At 40.5% G+C, this 16,025-nt stretch overlaps 1 protein-coding gene across 11 annotated transcripts in view; it reads right to left on the reverse strand.

The window, feature by feature from the left end:
- Nucleotides 1-16,025, reverse strand: part of vav2 (vav 2 guanine nucleotide exchange factor) — a 219,241-nt gene that overhangs the window by 148,865 nt on the left and 54,351 nt on the right. For all 11 annotated transcript variants that reach the window (XM_054757618.1, XM_054757617.1, XM_054757614.1 and 8 more), the window contains exon 2: nt 6,688-6,804. In XM_054757618.1, coding sequence (XP_054613593.1) covers nt 6,688-6,804 — 117 coding nt within the window. The remainder of the gene's footprint in view (nt 1-6,687; nt 6,805-16,025) is intronic.

Here is a 16,025-nt window from a genome sequence, read left to right on the forward strand (position 1 = left end):
TCATATGAACCAGCTGGAGGGGATCCAGACGGCACTGAGATTTCATTTAAATGGCACATAACAGGCCATGTAGAGCTCAAATGTCCGCCTCATCCATCACGCAAACAATGAGGAATATCTAGGTCCAGTATGACTTGGTGCCATCTGTGGTATCAAGCAATCACATCATCTCTATTACACTGTAAGCGTGAACACCCTTGTGGCCAGACCGTCTTACAATTCAAGCCGAGAAAACACCATTTAATGACCGTACCTCAGACAACAAACGAAAGCTTAGCAACCACCTGTGTCTGCAGGAATTGCAGTAACAAGCAGCAGGAATAATGAGGTCATGGAAGATCGGGATGGAAAGGGGGTGGGGGGTCTAAGCACAGGAGGGAGAGGAAGTTCCCATTTATAATTCATATCAAATGAATTATCATCAGTACTGTGGCATTTGGAATGAATTATTGAGCATGTCTCGGAAGCTTTGTGGAGAAACTTGCAGTTGATGGGGGCGGGGGGGTGATGGACAGAGTGTGACGTAAGGGGATAGAGTATGCAGACACTAAAGTGTCTGCGGAGGTAGGAACATGTGTTTTTAGAGTGGATAATGAAGACTTACTGTAGTCTATCTGCGGCAAGCCCTGGGTGTAAGCTTGGATACGTAAGAAGTAATGTGTTGGCGGTGGTAGTGGTCATGGATTGGCGTAACAATGTCACCATTTGAAAACAACTCTGCATTATCTCGAGGGGCAGGGTATGCAAGTCATTTGATTGCTGACTCTATGCATGGGCTCTAGTTAAATCTACTTACATCACGTAATATAGTCTTATAGTATAATTGGCATTTAACAATCACATCCATCATTAGCCCCGTTTCCATCGCAGGAGCTAGTCTAATTTACCTCGGTGCCTTTCTATTCGCCTGACTCCAAACTTTCTCTGAAATAAGTACCAACTAGCAAGAAGCAAAAGGCTGTGTGCTGCAGGATCCTAATTTGTTGCACCAATTCTGTTCACTCACCCTGTTTAAACAAAACTAGTTTATTTAAATTTTTGCAAAATGGTGCAAGAAGAGAAGTCACAAGATGTGGAGGGATGACTTTCGAGTGGATTTGCAAAGGGGAAAAAAAAACGAGCAAGTCTGTGGAAAAATAGCTGACAAGCTGGTGGGGCTGAATTTGTCAAAAGTTGGTGAAATTTTAATAAGATTATAAGGAGCTAAACGACAGTTTCAGCGCATATGACCGTAACAGGTGGTATATGACCGTCTTGTCGTACTGCAGCCACAAAAGACTCTGAGACTTGCTAACAGTAGTCTGTAGCATCATTGGAACTCTGCCCGTCCCTCACCAGCTGCCTCAGTCGTCATTGACAACAATTAAGTCTTCAAAAGGTAAAAATGACGGTAAATGTTAATTTATCCCTTTTATTTGTCATTTATATGCACTTTGAATTGTTGTCTGCATGTAAAACTATAATTGTAAAACTTGTGTGAACAATTTTGGGTGTCCTGTCCAGATTAATTGGATTTGCATTATTTCATATGGGATAAATGTATTCAGGTAACATACATTTTGGTTTGGATCTGACCTTCTAGAACAGATTAATGATACTAACCAAGGTTTTACTGTAAATGTGACGAGACAGGCACATATGAACAAAATGGTAACCTTCCTGGCAGACTTAAATACACACTTGGGCCACACTGACAGGAAAGGACCGCTGCTGAGGATGTGGTCACTAATGGTACTGCTTGATCTTATGGCCTCCATCCATCACTTAAACTGCATTCTCTCTGTCTGACGTGCATTGTTCAAAGTCTTATTTCCTGCTATTCATGTTTTATTGATTCTCAAAATGTACAGTACATACAATGAAAACATGCGACTGGACAAACAGACTTTTTTATTTAACACACGAGTAACAAAATAATGCAGGTGCATTTTGAAATGTTTATCGTCCCACAAATTGACACTAAACGATATTATTGTCTAATTTTTTAGACCAAATAAACGACTGTTATGAGTGTAGATAATAATAATATATCGTAATAATGCAATATTTCCTTTCTGTAAAGTTGAGGAATTGCCGGTTGTGATAAGTATTTTCATACAGGCAATTCGTAATGTCTAATCTTTGCAGCATTTCTTGAAATTCTGGCTTTTTAACTGTATTAAAAGCAGCATTTACTTTTCGATTCAGTGAAGCCACACCATTTTTCTCTATTCCGTTTGTATTCACTTTGCCATTCAAAGAACTCAGTGGGTGTTGACTTCGTTGTGTATTTTTTTTCCCCACATGGGAAAACTGGGTCAGGTGGAGGTGGGCAAGTTTGTTTGGTTTATGCTGCCACCACTTTAAAACTAATTGATTAATATTCACACACGGGGGCTATGGCATTTTGCTTTGTAATCATCTTTTTCCTGCTAATTTCTACTACCTTGCATTGCTCCTCACGAGGCTCCACTCTTTTGCTGTGTCTATGCTAGCGGCCCCGCCTCCCCCCACAGAGACCAAGCGACTGTACGACTGTCAAGAGATCTCACTCCGTCTCGCAATGTCTGAAGTCGTTCTGTAGTTGCTGAACCAATACACAGAGTGAATCCTCTTCCTGCCTTTTTGGAGGTGAGAGACGACAAAACAGACACGCATGCACATGGCAATATATGGAGGCCGGAAAAATTATTCAGGTCATTTCTTTCAGGTGTTTATTAATGTATGTATGTATGTATGTATTTATTTATTTAGTTGTTTGTTTTCACAAGAAAGTTTTTTCTATGAGAAATCTTGTGACGGTTTGATTTTGTGACACCCCTTGTAGTGGAGAATTTTGGCATAGCTGAACAGGATAATGCTAAGAATGTTTACCTCCACCAACCATGAAAGCATTCGATCAGAGGTTTTGATTGCCATGTGTTGATTTGTTAGTCACTGGTTAGCAGGTTTAGATCAACACTACAGAAACAATTTCCACTTCATAGGGGACTGGTCCATGGGTCTTGAAAGAAATGATTCAATCTCTCCTTGTCATTAGACCTGGGTATGCTGGGCATATTATTTTCTTCCCCTCTGGCAAATTCCTCAGCTCACGTTCTGGTAACGTGAGCTGGGATTAGACCGCCATGAGACGTTAGTTTACCCTACTGATGATGTGTTGTTGCAATAGTAATCCTGCTTACGTTGTGGTCAATGGGAGAAATGAGCTACCTGAATGCGCATTGCAGCCAACTAATTCAGTGGTGTAAAAGTGCTGGCCAGAATATCAGGATTTTCCAATTGAACAAGTCAATCTGACATGTTTAGGACTATTTTACAGAGTTATGGGATTGAAACTTTTAGGGTTTTGCACTGAGGTCAAAAACTACTTTGGTAAGCAAAGTGGCCAAAGAACATACCAGCTGTTGGAAGCAAAGGGCATGGATGTCGAACATTTTTTCTCACATGCAGAGTACAAGAAGGAAATGAAAGAGGCGGCATTTAGTGTGGAAACAATCACAGCATCAAAAAGAGTAATCAAACATCTCCGACCAATGGCAATCACTCTGGTGGCTCAACGGACACTAGCTTTGTCTTATCACAACCCAGTCCCACCCAGAGTGGGTGAAAGGTTGATAAGTGGGGAGTGGTGGACAGTGATGAAGAAGAGACAAATGAGCAAGGTGCACTGGAAAGCAAAGCTGCTGAAAAACAAGAGCAGTTGGTTCAAATTAAATGAAGATATTGTGGTTAGGGATGTCCCGATCGGTTAGGGATGTCCCGATTCACATTTTTTGACTTCCGTTCCGATCTGATTTTTTTTTTTTATAGTCTTGCCGATCCGAACCAATCCAATCCGGTACCGGTTGTTTTTTTTCTTAGTTTGTTTTTAATAATAATAAGCTTTTGTTACAAACATGAATTTGTGGAATTGAATATGGTTATGAAAATAGCTCTTCAAAGCATTACAAATAAGGCAACCAAAGTATTGGTGAATTTACTATACTATTACACAGCATGACCAACAATATTGCTTGGCTTTTGTAAAAACCAATGTGAGTCAGGTCCTTAATCCCATAAAAGTCCATCCAATCAAAGATAAAATTGGAAAAAAATGGACGTGCAAAATACTTTTTACGGTAGGACTAATCATTTTTTACATGATTATAGATAATTTGTGGTGTAATTTCGAATATATTACATTTTTCTTACTTTTTCTTTATTTGTTTTTCCAGCATAGAGTGTGTGTTATTTGGCTTAGTGAATGAAATGTCCATAAATGAAATTGCGTTGTGTTTTCTTCTTCTTGCTTGTGGAGTCGAGTGGCAACCAGCTTTGAGGCGCATTAGAGCACCTACCATGTTGGAGTGTGGCTCAGAGTTACGAAGGTGATACAGCAACCTGATCGGCCCGATATCGTGGAGGAAGCCGGTATTACCAGCCGATCCCTAATTGTGGTCCCTTCTGTTTTGAGCTGTATGGTAAAACTGATTTGATTTGCTTTATATTAGCTGTGGTGTAGTAGTAGTAGTATTCAAGTATTCAAATACATTCCCAAATCCTCATGTTGCCTTTGATTGAATTGCAGTTCATATAAATAATGCTTTCCCATTGAGGATATTAAATCCATTCACCTTGACACTGTGTAACTGAGCCGGCAAGCGCTTCACAATCAAGTCTCAACAGTGTTTAAGATAAGATTGAAAATGATGCAAATAATGCCGTCTACATTTCAAATGTAGAACTCCCTCATGAAGAGAGCAAATCTGACAGAAAGTTTCCTTCCTTCACTGCTCTCCAGTTACAGATGGAAAATTACCAAACTGTTGATAGATGACTAACAGGTGCAGGCTAATTATGCTAATCATGGCAACAGCCAAATAAACTGATTGCCGTGTTCATTTAAATGACAGCAATGTTCCTTCGGTGGCTAATTAAAATAGGTTGGGAGAACGGAAATGAGGCGGCTGGGTTCAGATGAAAGTGGGTGTTTAAATAAAAATGTTCTCTGGGGTCTACTGTAATACGCTGCATTTCATTGGTTTAATGATGTCATAATGAATTTGTAATGATGGGGGAAGGGCGAGAATGCAGTAAGAGGCGGAAAGGTGATACAGGTATGTGCATGGCACCGTAGAGTTTCTGCTAGTATAAGAAGGTAGTTCATGAAGTATAGATGTGGTCAGACGTTCACAGAAATGTCATAATAAATTGAGATTTTTGGTAAGTGACAACTCCCACGCTATCCTGCAGTACGCGAGGGTTTAAGTAGCATGAGCTAAAGACAAAGCAGCTGCAGGCCCCACACCGGAAACCAAAGGAACTGAAACGGAAACAAAAATCAAATCAAATGATGAGTATGTGCGGGATACACATACAATTTATCTGATTTAATACAAGTCCCACTCTAAGGTAGTATGGGAGGATTGGAAATGGCAATGACGTTTGAAGTTTCCTTGTGATCCAGGAGAAGGCATCATTAGAGCAAGAGGTGGTGATCAGAGGAGAGGGGGAACAAACTCTGGGGCCCATGGCAGCCACTGTGGAGGTATTAATGGGTGGACAGGGGCTTATGAATGGTTATACGGGAAGCTGCATAAAGCCGTTCCCCTTGTATCTTCTCCCCACAATCCTTTCCTTCACTAAATAATCCAAGCTTTAAGGAAAGACGTATACATGCTGGTGACACACTAAAAGCAGAACAATCATCCATTGAAGATGGACTGAACGGATTCTTAAAGTAGAAATCGCCTTCTCTTATCTTTCTGTCTATAAGCCATTTCCTGAATTTAAATGAATGTCACATTAGTAGGGATCTACTCAGTTCGATATATTATAATGCAGTGTTTGGCCTTAATGGAAAATCCATGGCGAGACAAGCCCGCCACCACCAATACCATACAAAAGCAATTTCCAAATTGACAAATTGAGGGCCTATGTGATTGATTCTGACTGCTGTTTGAGAGTCAATGAGCTTGCAGTGAATGGTATTGAAATCAAACGTCATCTTGAGGTTTAGCTACAACCTGGCATGTGTCCTTGTCTCCTTTTTCTTCATGTTCAGTTTATTTATCCAGTTTTTGCCCCAACCACAATGGAAATGTTGTATCGGATGAGCCAAATCATTGTAATAATCAGATAACAGATTAGTCAATACACCAGTAATGTAATAGTAGTAATGATAATAGTGAGATCTGATACAATTAATGGCACATCTGCAGCCAGTAATTAACTTTCACACTGCACTCAGGACAGACCTATGCGGTTTCATTACATCTATTTTACTCAATGGAAGACGAGGGAGCAAGTTCATTCAGGCAAAGTTCCTATAGCAGAAAGATACTCAAACCGGAACCACACATTTCCGATGTCCAATGTATGTCCTTATGATATGGCAATTGTACAAAAAGCCGCCCTGACCATCACCAAAGGAAGTTTACAAACCCACTGAATCATATGTCTAGTAAGGAAACAGTAAGGTTTGCTCAAACCATGCTGTGATTTGATCATGTATCTCAATGAGTCATATCCCTATCTCAGTTCTAAGGTCATTAATAGGTCATAGCACCATCAATGATATTATGACAGACAAAGCCAGTATCATGTTGCTGAGAACCTATTGTTCTTAGAACCCAGACTGAGGGCAGAGAAATGTTTAGACGATGACGGACTCACCACAAGAGTCTGGGAATGTAGAGGATTAAAAGCAGAGCTCAATTTACTTACCTTGCCAAAGTCTCTGACATCAAAGAGGTCAAAAGGGTCAAACAGCTCACTGTTCCGCAGGCCAAACTTGTCATGGCATACCTTGAGGAATGTCCTGATGTTCTTCAGACACAGGAACTACAAGACAGGACAGTGATGCAAAATGTCAGTGACAGTGGATTTATGAAGGTCCAACAATATTCCACAATTCCACAACCACACAGCTGCATTGAACGACACGAAATGTCCAATTTCCTGGCTGATGCTGATCTTTTTGGTCTTCTGTTTGGATGATTGTTTGCCACCACAAGGTGAGCTGACGGATTGCCCCTGAGGCCGATGGGCTGTCTCTCTGATCAAGATAAGAAAGTTAGAGTGGCGCCCGTCCTCTGACATCAGACAAGCCCACCAGCACAGACATGCCTCAGGGTGGTTTGCTTGTTGGGTAAAGACACTGGTCTCATGCAGAAAATCTAAAGGACCAAAGATCACAAATCTGACATTACACATGCAGATTTTTGTATAAAATACTAAAGCTCACGATCTTCAGCTTTTACAAAAATACTTGACTTGTGAAGTCAAATATGTAATATGGCTTACCAAAGCAAGTACCTGCCTAGCTGTAATTCAGGACGATAACATGCCATCTCCCAGCCAGTCATTATAGTGATCTAATTTATCTTATCTCTGGAGTCCCAGGAAGAGACCAGTTGAGAACTCCTATCTTTTCAAAAATGGTCACAAGTGACAAATCTAGCGACGTTTTCTTATTTTACACTTTGGGAGACTCGAAAGCATGCCCCCTCCCTCATCTAAAGTCAATCACAGTTGGCTCCGTTAGCATCAGAAAAAATGTAATGTGTATTCCTAAACATATATTTTTGGGGATTTTGCTCACTTTTTGTTCAAAAAAATTACACGCACATGCATCATAGCCCTGCCATTGGCTGGCGACCAGTCCAGGATGTACCCTGCCTCTCACCCAAAGTCAGCTGGGATAGACTCTAGCATACAACCGTGACCCTAGTGAGAACAAGCGGCACAGAAAATGGATGGATGGATGCATCTTGGCCAATTACGTACAGTAGACATTGATGTCATCTAGCTCCTTGCCACAAACAGATTGCAGTCCTGTCCAAACTCTGCATAAAGGACCAAAATATTATGATCACCGTCTCTCTCTCACCTTTCCATTGCTAAGGACACAATAGCTAGTTGGTAAATAGATGCTGCAATTATTTAAGTGATGGCTTATAAAGTGCTATACACACACACACACAGATATTTAACTGAGAAAATGAAAAAAAATGTCAAAAAACATGACTCTTTTTTTGTATGTTTTGCTTGAAGCATCCTTGCAATCGATGCTTTTATGAAACAAGTAAAAAGACAGCAGCTGTGGTCATCACACTTCAAGCTGGGTTTATTCCTGTATGCCTTTCGGGCAGTAACCGCCGCACTCGTAGTATTCATGTTCGAGGACGTGTCCAGAGCATTAACCCTCTCCAAGCGTGGCAAAATGCATTTCAACCTGACTGCGCCTTAATGAGATATTGTGCTTCCTGTTGCTTCAATTGACCAAGAGAGGCGTCCTCCATCAGCCTGCTGCACTAATTAGCTTTCATTGTTTGAACGGTCAAAAATAATCAAGTCAAGCGTATCCCTTCAGTTACTTAACAGCCATCGAGCGGCTTTCATCGCATATGATCATCATTTGCGGTATTTCAGCGGGCCTCATCTGGCCACACCTGAAAGCCTTGCTGACTCATTTTCATTCAAGTGTGCACATCTGCTCCGTCCCGGTGTCATGGGTGAGGACACCACGAGAGAACCGCCCTGGCTTGCTGAAAAGAAATGTGATTGGTTGGCTACCAAAATGACATTTGCAGTTCAGTGGCGAAGGTTATCGTGTCTGTGAATCCTCACGTGCAGAGGGTGGAAAAAAACGAAGGTTATTTTCCTAGCCCAGATATGAAAGGGTAACATTTGCTGGAGTGGCTTTGAGACCAGCGAGAGAGAGAGAGAAAGAGAGAAAGAGACAGGAGGGGGAGAAGGATGTGTCTGACATTCTAATAAATGTTTAGAGATAAGAGAGCAGGAAAGCACTAGGCAGAATTACTATGATCATGCTGAAAAAAATATTCCTGGTAGAGTGTGTAGAGTGAGAGTGCATCTGGGAATAGACGGGCTGTGGTCATCTCCTTAGGCTAAAGCTGCGCTCAGCACAATCTATCAGGAATTACCTTTCTGCAGCCGCCACCACTTTCAGGTTTAGGCAGAGATATTTGTCATTGTTGTGAGTGCATCACTGCAACCAAATGTATTAAACTGCCAGCAATGTAAATCGCTGTAGTCTAGTCCTGGCTGTTTTTGTACTTGCAAAGATAAAAGACTGAAAGCATATTTGGAATGAGAATATTTTTGTTATGCCTACCCGTATTGTATTGAGAAACAATAGTATTAAATATTTATTTAAGTGTACAAACCATTGTATAAGTTGCTGGTACCAGCATTGTTCAATCATGAATAAAGACACTAACAACTCAAAAAGTTTGCCCAGTAGTCCAGTCGTCCCTTGCTACATCGCAGTTCGAACATCATGTTGTCACTCTTTGTTTCTTTTTTCAAAAATTTATTAATTAATAAATGACCAGTGTTTCATGGTTGAAACATCCTGTTGCTAGTATAAAAAAAAAAAAAAAATTAAAAAAGTATTAATATTTAAGCAACATTAAGCCGACATTAGCTTTGATGTGAGTGTTCACTGCATGGGGTCTCTGCTTGTTAATAAAGCCATTGAAGTGCATCGTGAGTCTCTCCTTGACTCCGAACAGCGGCGGTACAGAAGTATTCTACACTGGTCTTTAGGTGTCAGTAAAAGTACATTGATGAGACATTCGCACACCGTAGGAGCTGTCAAAGCTAAACGTGTGAGTCGACCTTATCTTATCTTATCTATGTCTATAAGACGGCTTATTTTCTATTATTATGCCTACTATATTGAGTTATACAAGTGTAAACGCGACTATAGGGGTGTTATTTCATGTCTATAGGACTCAAATAATGCATTTTATGCAATAATGCAATGTATTAATGTTATATTTAAGGAAGTAATATATTTCAGTGAAACTTTTCATGTATAATCTCCCAAAATACAGTTTTAAATAAATGTAATTACAGCCCATAACAACAGCTGCAAGTGAAGATATTATTGTGGACAATGGCATGGCAGCAGTTTGGTAATGGTTTAATTCATGTTGAATATGCATACAAGTTACACTGAAGTACATCACACAGTACAATTCACAGTTCCACATATCGAAAAAAGGAGTAGGAGGAAGCAAAGTTTATTTAATACTCCCCCTCATCCGTTTCACATCAGTTTCAATACATTTGTTCACCTCCTGTAGTCCAAATGTACTCTTTGACAATTGTAAATACATAGGAAAGTGACAAGGCAGTATAACAATCAAGTAAAGTTGAACATCCGTTAGCGTACGCCCCGGTTTTTCTGTTTTTCGGACAGCATTGGAAATGTACACCAAAATTTTGACTCGGTTTTGTACATTTTTGGTTAGCGTACAATATTGTGTGCGTCTTGTTGTGTTATTAAAGGAGAACTGAACCTTTTTGGGAATTTTGACCATAATCTGTGCATCTAAAGAAAGGTTTTACGGTTTTATATTATATAGGTACATTCATGATAACATGTAATACTTTAGTATTTTGCCATATTTTGGTCATTTTAAGCATTACTGGAACTTCTTTCCTGGGCGCATTGATTTCACAGAGCCCAGAGCAACACTACTTCCGTCAACAACAGCTGCATCAAAAGTGTGTGTCTATTTGATACTACTAATCATGGCAGACTTTGTGAGAGCCGCCGCCGTCGCCAGCGACAATATGGTTGTATGGTTTCACGAGGTTAACTTATTTTAGATGCAGTCGTGCCATCTTAGTATAAACGTGCATCCCACGTTATCATACTGTGTTTTGTTGAAATGACTCACCTGGAAATAACGCGATGGACAGAAAATGCCTGCCATTTTGCAGTTTAAATCCACTATTTTCAAAACTGCATTTAGAAACAATTAGTTTCTTCTATCTTTACATTCAGCAAACCATTACTATCAAACAAATGTTATATATACAGTATACATACATATAGTAGAAAACACCTACTATTCCAAGTACACAACATAAAAACAACATAAAAACAGTGAACTACTTTCAGTTTTATAAACCACACATTGAATCGCTGCTGCAATACTATTTAAATTCCTCCATTACGTAATCCAGTTCCAAGCGCTTTTTGATATCCAGCCACATTATACAACTCCCATTCATGGTTTTACAACGCCTTACAATAAAATTGAACTGCAAATGAGAAACGCAAGCAGGTGTTTGTTCTTTTTTTGGCACTTAGATTACGAGCTCTTTTTTTGGAGCCTCTTCTTCACCTGTTTCCAAGCAAGGTTGAATCCAAACAAAGGGGGATTAAGTGAGGGAAATGGGGGGGAAAGGAGAAGATCATAAGCCCGGAGTGCCTGGTGTGGTCTCAGCTGCAGTGTGGCAGTCAGCTTTTTAAAAAGGTGTCACATGCTTCGCTGAAGCAACAGCTCAAAATTTTGACTTATCAGGGAAGAGCGAACAACTTGATAAAGAGGTCAGGTTGTTGACAGGGATGAAAACCGAAAGGAGGGAAGGATCTGGGAGAAGTTTGAAGAAAAATGAAATAAATAACCGTCACACCCTGACAGCCCTTCTGTCGCATCGTCGTGCTACATCACAGAAAATCACACATTGTTCCTCTGGGATGGTGGTCCCTGTCTGTGCAGGCTCCTACATGCTGGAGGAAACACAAATTAAAGCTTCCCCATAAAACCTGAGAAACAGCTAATGAGAGAAAGGGAATGTGGGAAAAAAAGTGTGAGATCAAGACTGAGAAGGGAGAGGAGCTGTAGCAATGGGTGGGTTGTTTTGTCAAAACTGCAGCTCTTTGGTGTCGGATGTGTCAAGAGAAAGAACCTTGGAGAGAAACAACAGAAGGGAGCGACTCTCTTGGTAACGCTGGAAACTTGCGAGTCAGGAACTACTTTTATGGTTTGAAGAAGTCATCAAATTGGAGCAATTTCCCTGCATCTGTTAGATGCCAGGATGCTCGGAGAAACAATGCCGATCGTAAAGCAACGAGTAAAACAAGAGTAGACGACGTGTAGTCCGTATCTAGCCAAATCTCATCAATTCGCAGAGTAAATGCGAGCTCATGCAAATGGAAGAACGTTGCCATGGAAGCCAGCAAGTGTGTCCAGAAAGAGAAAGTCCTGCAATTTAAATGACTGCTTATGAATTCCTGCTACATTGTCCACTGCTAACAAAAGCAGTAGAAAAAAAAATGCAGCATCTGGAAAGTATAACACAATATAAGCATCACCTGAGAAAAACCATGGCAAATACAATCCCCTCTATGTTAATGAGGCACCAACCAGGGTCGTTATTTAATTATTGAAGGAAACCAGAAGGGAACTTTTAATTAACACAAGTCATTAGATAATCTGTCTATTCTCTAATTCACTGCCTTGATTTAATGGAAACCTGCAGGAATCATGATGGTGATTCTGTAAGTTAACAGAAATCTACTTTTATTATTATTTATGATTTGTAATCAGATGAATTAAGGATAGTAAATGCAGCAAATTGTACTTTCGCAGCAGAGTGTGAAGCGGCTGGGATGAGAATCACCACCTCCAAGTCCGAGTCCATGGTTCTTGCCCAGAAAAGGTTGGAGTGTCATCTCCGGGTCGGGGATGTGATCCTGCCCCATGTGGAACGCGAGATCGACCGGCGGATTGGTGGAGACATCTGTAGTCCATTGTGGTGAAGAAGGAGCTGAGCCGAAAGGCAAAGCACTCAATTTACCGGTCGATCTACGTTCCGACCCTCACCTATGGTCATGGGCTTTGGGTAGTGACCGAAATGACGCGGGTACCAGCGGCCGAAGTGGGTTTTCTCCATAGGGTGGCTGGGCTCTCCCGATGAGATAAGATGAGAAACACTGTCATCTGGGAGAAACTTGGAGTAGAACCGCTGCTCCTCCGCATTGAAAGGAGCCAGACAAGGTGGCTCGGGCATCTGTTCAGGATGCCTCCAGAACGCCTCCCTGGAGAGGTGTTATGGGCACGTCTGACCGGTAGAAGGGTTCGAGAAAGACCCTGGACACGTTGGGGAGACTCTCAACTGGCCTGGGAACACCTCGGGATCCGCTGGGAGGCGCTGGACGAAGTAGCCGGGAAGGAAGGAGTCTGGACTTCCCTGCTTAAGCTGCTGCACCCGCGCCCCGACCTCGGATAAGCGGTAGAAGATGGATGGGTGGATGTACTTCCACATTAAGAGTTACAAAGTGACTGATATCCACTTATTGTTTTTCTTTGTCTTTCTGTTTACTTAGACCACACATAAACGCATATTGAAGACTTTGCTGTGATGTTGTTGTGAGTGTCCGTGAAGGCATCTCGCAGTCATCTCGTGAGAGGAAGTGTTGTTCCCAGGACGAATGGGCTACAGACGTGTTTTTGAGTTGGAGATAAATATATGGTGTTGGAATTGCCCTGTTGTTGATGTGTTCAGATCAGAATGAAGTTATAAAGGAGCGTCAGACTCTGTGTGACTCTGTGGGGACACGACACTGTGCCTCAGTCTATCGTCATAACAGACGCCTGGCTTGCCATGATGTTTATGTGTTGATGACGCAAAAAAAATTGTCATTCATATAATAGTATATTATTATTATTATTTTTATTATTATCATTATTATTTGCCTGGGTTCTCATACACTGTCTCAGTTATTGTGCAGTTTTGCACGACAAACAAATCTGACGGTATTTAGTTGACACAATAGTACGGTATACTGTAAGGCAGTGGTCCGCAAACCCCGGGCCGGTACTGGGCCGTGGGTCATTTGATACCGGGCTGCACAGAGAAAAATAATAATTTCTATTATTTCATTTTTTTATGTTTTATTTTGAAAAGTGGCCGGATTCTCTCTGTTACATCCGTCTCACTTGACACATGTCCACTGTGCGTGTGCTAACTTTATCTCATGCCGCACAGATAGACTACTACTGTATTTTTAGCATTTTTATTTCACCTCATATTTGGTGTCAAATGCTGATACTATGTGGGAATGCATAAAGGTAAGTTTTGATGACTTATTGAGTGCTAATGTGTACATTTGTCTCAGGTTAATTCATGCTAGCGCACTGCCTTTTACCACACACGTCAAACAGCGATGTAATCATCTCTCTGGAAAAACTTGGCTGGAACTTGAACTGGTGGATGGTGGGTCGGCATTCATTTTGTGCTTTTAATTTGATGTTATTCATGTCTTAGTTTTACACAATGCATAATAAATAAGATAAATTAGATCGCTATAATGTACGAAACCCCTGAACCCCCACACCCCGGTCCGCGGGAGATTTGTGGGAACACAAGCCGGTCCGTGGGTCAAAAAAGGTTGGGGACCACTGCTGTGAGGAACATTCACATGGCAAACTGAAATGAGAATGTTACACAAAGTAGTCATTTTCCAGCATCAACAATAAGTTCCATCCTGGTGAAAAAAGAGGAACCCAAGGAAGCTAATGTTGTGAATCGGGTAAAGGTGTTAATGAAACAATCGAAGATGTTGAGAAGTTGTTTGCGTTGATCCCCTCCGATCTCTCCCTAATTCCCTCCTTCCTCTCCAGCAAGAGACTTCAATAAAGGTAAAAGTGACATTAAATCTTCATTTATCAATTTAATTTGTCCTTTATAATTAGTTATCATTGTTTTATGCATGTACAACTATAATTATTCTCTATAAAAATGTATTTTTGGTCATATTTTTGGGTATATGGAACGGATTAATTGGATATACATGATCTGCTATGGGAACAATTGCTCCAGTTTTCGTAGGTTTCAGTTTTCGTCTGACCATTTGGAACATAATAATAACCAAAACCGAGCTACCGAGGCCCCACTGTCCATACTATATTATACTTTTTTAATATCTGTGCATATGAAAATAAAGTATATAGATATTTTCATGTTTGTTTGTTTTTTTAAACTTCCCTAATGCTGTTTTTCTCTTTCTTGCTTTTGTTTATGCACATGCTCAATGTATACAGGTGTGCACATGTTGTGCAAATATTCCTGCTGTGACATCTTATCCCCTAAAAAAAAAAAGAGTGTTAACAAGCACATGTATTAGTTCCATTTCTAATTAAATGTAAGGATCAAAAACAAGAGACGGAAAAATTGTAGAATAACAACATACATTCATGCAAAGTAAAGTTATCATTGTTTTCCCTGTAATGACATTTTTAGTGTTAAAACACATGAGAGCACAATGCGACTGAGCATCTGAAGACAAACCCTTTGTGTGAGCCAGATGCTTGATTTTGCCTGATCTGATCTCCAAAAATAAAAACACTACTGCTGTAGAAGAAGAAAAAAACAGTGCCACTCTGAGACATCTACATCAAAATGTTCCATTTTTTCCTCAAATGGACACAAAAACCATAGCTACTCCAACAGTATATTGGATTGCACCACATGTGTGTTTGAAAGCTCAAGCAGCAGGCTCTACTGAGAAACTGAGATGATCAAATACTCAGCCAATCAGAGAGTCAATGAAAGAGACTGATGTATGTCTGGAAAATGCCATTGTGTGTGTGTGCCACACACACACACACACACACACACACACAATGCATTGTGTCTCGGACAGTGAATCACTCCAGGCCTCCAGGAAGGAGGTTCCCAGCAGGTGAGAAGGCAGCAACAACACAAAACACTCTTCATGGGAGTTGCCCACAAGAAAAGCTTGGTTGAGCAGTTAGGGGAAAACAAATAATTAAGTTGAGAGAAGGTTTCCGTTTTATTTTTTTCTTCTTAGCCTTCCAAGTGTATTATGAAAATAAACCCCCTTAAGGTTACTTCAGGATCTCCTTGTCAACAATGTTGTGGTTTCCAAACACATTTTTGCCACGCACAAGCTGAATGTTTTTAAACATAAATGGTAAATTAAATGATAGCATCCAACAACCAAGTATTTTAAAGTGACAAGCAGCAAAATGCTAAACAATAAAACAAAACCCCTTTTAGGATTCATTCTTAGTATACATTGCTCCTTTGCTCAAAAAATCCTATGGCTTATTTTTCAACTGCACATATGCTCGTCAGTGCATTCAGCCAAGAAACTAATTACAGGCTCATAGATCAGAAAATGCACGAATTAGTCACAACACCACATAAGAAGAATAGCTCTCATTTAGCAAACAATATCAATGAAATCCCTCACCTATTTCTTCATATGCCTC

The sequence above is a fragment of the Dunckerocampus dactyliophorus genome, chromosome 17 (genome assembly GCF_027744805.1).
Source record: "Dunckerocampus dactyliophorus isolate RoL2022-P2 chromosome 17, RoL_Ddac_1.1, whole genome shotgun sequence".
In the NCBI taxonomy this organism is placed as follows: domain Eukaryota; kingdom Metazoa; phylum Chordata; class Actinopteri; order Syngnathiformes; family Syngnathidae; genus Dunckerocampus; species Dunckerocampus dactyliophorus.